A 6000-nucleotide genomic window follows, 5' to 3' on the forward strand; every position below is an offset into this window, starting at 1 on the left:
TGTCCTGGTGATCCTGATGGATACTTACACATTAAAAGTTGTTTGGGCTAAACTCTTTCAAGCCCTAATAACCTAATAAAAAATAAAACCTAATAAAAAGTACTGGTAAATTAAGCATTACAGAACAATCACCCAAGGCAAATATTGTAGGTCAGGTGAAAGGAAATTGATTTTCCAAGTATTTCAGCCCACCGTGTGTACTGCTCTGGATGTTATTACACATTTTGCTACTCACCTGAGATCAAACTCAGTTTTTTAAAATAGAGATTTGTGTGTTTTTTCCCATGCACTTTATTGAATTACAGATTTGCCCTGGATGTTTTCTAGAAAAATATACTTTCCCCCCCACTTTTTTTTTTTCTAACTAGATCGAAGAGCTCTGTGTTACGGCGCAGCTGGAGCAACACCCCTGCAGCTCACCCCGAGGGCCCCGTGAAGCTGCACGAAGGCTCCCAGGTCCTTCTCACCAGCTCCAACGAAATGGGGACAATCAGGTACATTGGTCCGACGGACTTTGCGCCGGGGGTATGGCTGGGACTCGAACTCCGAAGTGCCAGGGGGAAGAACGATGGCTCCGTGGGGGAAAAGCGCTACTTCACCTGCAAACCCAACCACGGGGTCTTAGTGCGACCCAGCAGAGTCACCTATCGGGGGATTAACGGGGCAAAACTCGTAGATGACATTTGCTGAGCAAAAATGTGCTCATGCCATAGGAAACCACTATTTTAAAGCACACAGGAACCCCAGCTAGAACGCAAACTTATTTTTAAATTATTAAATCTGCATTTGCATTTTACACATATAAAAAAATAAAAGTATATATATGTATGTGTGTGAATATATAACATATATTTTAATATATTTATATATAAAAATATATATAGAGAAAAAAATTAAATTGCATTAAGAAGTAAAACCACTAGTTCTGTTTCTCTTACTGAAACAGCCCTTGTCTGGGAAGGTTATTGCAAAAGCATCTTGGGTTTGAGATGCTGCATGATTTGGGTAAGGTTCCCGTTAGAGAATGGGAGTCTCTCCAACAGCCCCTAAAGTTGCTTTGTGATTCATGCAGTATTTAAACGATTTTCCTCCCCGCAGTAAAGAGCTGATAATGCTTTGCACATTGCCTGCTTCTGACAGAGGAGGTGGTTAATGAGTGACATTAGTCTGGTTACCAGGCACTTTGTCAATTCCAATACCAGCTGCTAGCAATAAGAAAGCAAAAAAAAAAGTAATAAAATAATCCCCTTTTCAAGCAGTTGTGAAGTATTTTTACATTTTATCATTCAGATCCCTTCCCCTCCTTCCCCCTCCTGTTCTCCCCTCCGGAGCGCAAAAGGGCTGATAAATACAAGGAGTTGTGGTTATCCCAGCAAACAGCAGCAATTAAATAAAAAGCCTTTAAAAAAAGCACAAATATGCTGCATGTCAGTCTGTATAGTAGAAAGCACTTTTTGTTTTATGCATTTATATAAGAAGCACTCTTTAAAATAACGCACTTTGCACTCTCCTGGAGAGCTTTCCCTCATTTTTAAAGACTTTTTTTGTTTGTTTGGTGTGCTGCGGGCTACGAGTATCACGGTGTTTAAATGCAAATAAGCCCAGATTGGAACTATACGTAACAGCCTCATGGTGTATCAAGTCTGTATAAATACAGCATCGTAATTCCTGCCAGTGGTACAGATCATGTGCAGGGTTTTCAGGTGAGCTATTAACATTATTTGATTTTGTTTGTGATACGTGGTTCTTTCTGGTTTTCCTTTGGAGCAGTTTCCAGTATAAATTTCTTGTAAGAGTCTTATGATAAATTAAGGATAGTTTTAGGTACAGCGTTGTTAGCACACCTTGATGTGACATTATCTGCATATCAGCCTTTTAAAACAACTAATATTATGTTTGTGTTTTAAACATATAATGTATTTTAATTGCTCAGCATCTGTAAACATTATCTTACCAGGATGGCTTTGTGTTCCAGAACAGTCATTTTCTTCTTAAATGATCTGCTTGCTCTTACCTACTTGAAGAAGTGAAACTTTAAATTACATCTTAATATCCTATTTTTAGACAGAATTCTGCTGCTGTTACTGTCATTTAAATATTGCTGTAGCTATTTTTCCTGAGCTGTATTTAAAATAATGCGTATTGTATTCTAAATTATGGGAAATTTTAATTGAATATAAAAGCTGTAAATTTTTAATGTAAAAAAAAAAAATTAATGCTTTATATTTGAAGATGCAGATACTCAGTGATGTACTGAACTTTACTTTGTCCAATATCTGTTTCTCGCTGGTATTAGTAAAATGAAACCCTGGTGACAAGTCCGGCAAAAAGACTTTTCCTGCGGTGGGTACAGACCGTACATCCTCTCGCTTCTCTTAGGTACCGGTTTGGCCAACAGGACACAGGCTGCAACAGCAACTGCCGAATAGAAACCTTAAGTATTTAGATCTTCTGGCTCTTTGGGATGGAACAGCCAAAGTGTTCACTGTTTTGGCTCACCTTGTGCTCCTGAGTGGGCAGGCAGCCAAACAAAGTGTTCATGCAGCACAGTTCACTGGTTTGGCTCACCTTGTGCTCCTGAGTGGGCAGTTCCGTTTCTGTGACCAAATGCTCGTTATCAGAAATGCTGGTTTTTTTCTGCCTGGCAGGAGGAGTGGATGGAAGTGCTTTATCCAATGGGTGGGAGTTCTCCAGGAGGTACGGAGGGGTAAGCCAGCGAGCTCAGGCAGTTTGTTGTAGTCACACCATTGCTGTGTGACCTGTCTTGCACAGATGAAGGAACACATGGGAATCACCTCTTCCCAGGTAACTCTTTTTCCCTCCAAGGGTGTCAGGCTGCACCTCCCCCAGCTCTGTACCTACACCCAGTTCAGCTGGAAGTGGGGTCTTGGTGGCCTGGGTGAGCAAGGACTGTAGGACTTCATTGGATCCTGGCTGAGGGGTAGAGAAGAGGGCAGAGGTGCTCTCTGAGCCTCCGTGCAGGGTGCTTTTCCCTTCAATTTCAACTACAGCTTCCTGAAAACTTCTGAAAGCTCTAGCTCTCCTCAGGTTAAGAGGAACAAGTCAGGACCGTTATCAGCACAGAGCTGTTTTGGTAGCACTGAGAATCTACCAAGAGGAAGCAAGAAGCACAGTAAATTTCTGTGGCCTGAAACAGAAATAAATTGGTTCCCTCCATTCCAGAAGGGATTACCCATTGCTGTCTTCAGGTTGGTGATGTGAAGGGATTTGTGCTTCTCCTAAATCCAAGGTACGTTGCCGTAATCCTTTCCTCCAACTCTTGCAGGAGGACACTGTGTCATAAAAATATTTCTGAAAATAACTGGCAGTGAAGTTTGAAATTAAGTGCTGTGCTGAGGTCTGTATGATTGCAGCCCCAGACTGGTTAGAAAAAGCAAATGATCCTCAAAGTCTCTATAAACTGTATAAATAAAATATTACCTGGTTTATAAACAAGTAAACAGATGGTCCCCAGAAATTCCATGCTGCCTCTGCAGACTTTGAGGCTTGTCCTTGTTCCACAGCATGTCTCTGGGGTTGTTTCAGAAAACGTGCTGCTTTGGTGCCCTCAGCAATGAAATCTTTCAAGCTTTGTTGGACACGTGCTGAAAAGGAGAAGTCACAGGTGTGACAGGAGGAGAACTTTCTTGATGTGTCCCAGGATGGGGAATTTATTCCTAGTGAGGTCGGTCCAGTTGGATTCCGTGATCGTTTGCAGAAGTTGACAGTGATGGTTTGCTGGGCAGGGAGCCTGTGGTTCTGAAGTGTTGTTCTCCAGCAAGATCTGAGATGAAAGGATCCAAAATTGACGCTGTGGATTTGCAGACCAGAACCTGGTTTCTGATGCAGTTGCATCTGTGGCAAGTCCAGCGTTTACATTGTGGCTTTTACAGAGTTCAGATTTTGCAGAAGCCACATCAAAGCACCAGGTGGAAACTGAATCCGTGTCCGTGAAAGCCACATACCGCAGTACCCACCTGCACCCTTTTTCCTGCCCCGCTGCAGACAGACAACTCTGGAAAAAATGGAAATTAGAGCAAAAACTGCCAGCCAGTGCTGGATCCAAACCAGTGCGGTGGTGGCTGTACGTCCAGGAGAGCTCCCTCCTCCCTTAATGCAGGGAGGAACCAAAGTGGGGTGAAAGGGAGGGAGGGGAGAGGTGTCTGCCAGATTCCTGCTCAGGAGAAAAGTCTTGTTAACCAAATCACAGTGCTGTGCTGCAGGAGGATGAGCATGTGGACAAGCAAGTGAAGGAGAATAAGATTTACAGGTAAGTCAGCCCTAATTTCAAGGACCATTTCTTGAGACAGCAGCTACCTACAGCATAGGAACGCTATGGGGAGGGGGAGAAAGTGAGCACTTCAGGGCTGGATCTGCCTCTTCCCATGTTTGGCACAAGACTCAATACTGACATTCCACAGCATTAAAGTACAGCTTATAATTAGACCTACTCAAAGAAAAATCCCATTAACTTTTCAGACTGAAAACACCCAAATGGTCTCTTCAACCGTATACTTTGTTCTCTTTTCATGAGAGAGAGCCAACCTTTAAAAGCCAGCCTTGGTGGTTTGTAACAGAAGGAACAGCCCTTTTCTCTGTAAGACACTTGGACATTTTCAATGCAAACAAGTCTCAAACACCTGTGGCCACTCAGAGAAGTGGCGCTCTCAGTTAACCTCAGCATGTACCTTAATATTTCCGTGCTGGACCATGTAAAATCTGATGCCCAGAGACCTGACAGCGATACAATCATTACACAGCTCAACGCAGAAAGCCAGCTACAGTCATTTTATTTGTCTTCATGCCTTGTGGTTCACTACACTTGTTTACAATACAAAGACACCAGTCAATACAAAATACTCAATGACCATATATTAGTATTTTTCTTCATAGTATCCCTGAAGTGCACAGGCCCTTCCTTTATAAACACTGTTGCATAAACTGCTGTACATGAGACAGACACTCCTATAATGTAGCTTTTGTTATTAAAAGAAGCCAGATGCAGACAATTTGGACATTTTCCTGTGACGGGTTTAACTTTGGGACAGACAAAGGGTGATGTCTTTGCTGCTGTGAAAGGCTGTTTTATGCTGTTCCTGTGTCAAGGTTCTTGTCACCCAGACAGGCCCGCTGACACAAGCAGACATGCAAAGTTAAATCCTTCAGAGCCCGTTCCAGACCGTGTACATCACGCAGGGTGGGCACAGGGGGAGGGAGACCAGGAGACCCGCAGTACCTGCACCTTCTCTAGTCCAGCAAAGCCCCTCTCCTGCCCCTCCAGGAAGCAGAACCACCCAAACATCTCACCTCACTTCATTTCCAGGCCCGTGATGGAGAAACAAGGGTCAGTAGCCAAAAGGAAGATGAGGGGACAACTGGTAAGGCAGATAACCAGGCACCCCAACCTCGTGTACCTCCAGCAGCGCACAGAATCGGAAACCTACCTAACATCTACAGGGAACGGGGAACGTCCAGGTGGAAACAAGCCATTTTCAGAGGATGAGGGGGGTAGCACAGGATTTTCCCAGTCGTACTTGACATCCTGTAGATCACACCGCGTCCCGCTTTTCCACTGTAGAGTGAAGAAGACACATAAGACCAGGGTGAAAATCTTGCCAATGAAGATTAACAGGCTTAAAAACAAGTTCCTTAAAAAATTTACATTGAATAGATGTTTTAAAAAATAAGTCATAGACAAAAATGGGTAAGAGGGTTAAAAACTTTAATATTTCCCCCCCCACCCCCACCCCCGCGACTAAGCCTGGCATGGAAAGGTTTAATAAGGGAATTTGGGATTTACACGTGCCAGGGTGCTTTGGTCTGGTGAGCTCATGGTGACTTACTGAAGCCCCTTCTGTTCCTGCAGCCCTGAGAACTCAACAGGTGAATCTTTCTAGACACAGAAATTCAAAATTCCTAGTTCACATCTGGACAAAACGCTCTTGCTAATGGGGGCACAGCCCTAGGAAATGTGCCAGAATGAAATCACTAGAAATGGGA

At 43.5% G+C, this 6000-nt stretch overlaps 1 protein-coding gene across 8 annotated transcripts in view; it reads left to right on the plus strand.

Annotated features, from left to right (window-relative positions):
• CLIP4 (CAP-Gly domain containing linker protein family member 4) overlaps window positions 1–2318 on the plus strand; it is a 31228-nt gene extending 28910 nt beyond the window's left edge. For all 8 annotated transcript variants that reach the window (XM_014951185.1, XM_014951181.1, XM_014951180.1 and 5 more), the window contains one exon: window positions 369–2318. In XM_014951185.1, the coding sequence (XP_014806671.1) occupies window positions 369–690 (322 nt within the window). In that variant the 3' untranslated portion in view covers window positions 691–2318. The remainder of the gene's footprint in view (window positions 1–368) is intronic.
• The last annotated feature ends 3682 nt before the right edge of the window (window positions 2319–6000 follow it).

This window comes from Calidris pugnax, unplaced genomic scaffold (assembly GCF_001431845.1).
Source record: "Calidris pugnax isolate Ruff unplaced genomic scaffold, ASM143184v1 scaffold24, whole genome shotgun sequence".
NCBI classification, from domain to species: Eukaryota; Metazoa; Chordata; class Aves; order Charadriiformes; family Scolopacidae; genus Calidris; species Calidris pugnax.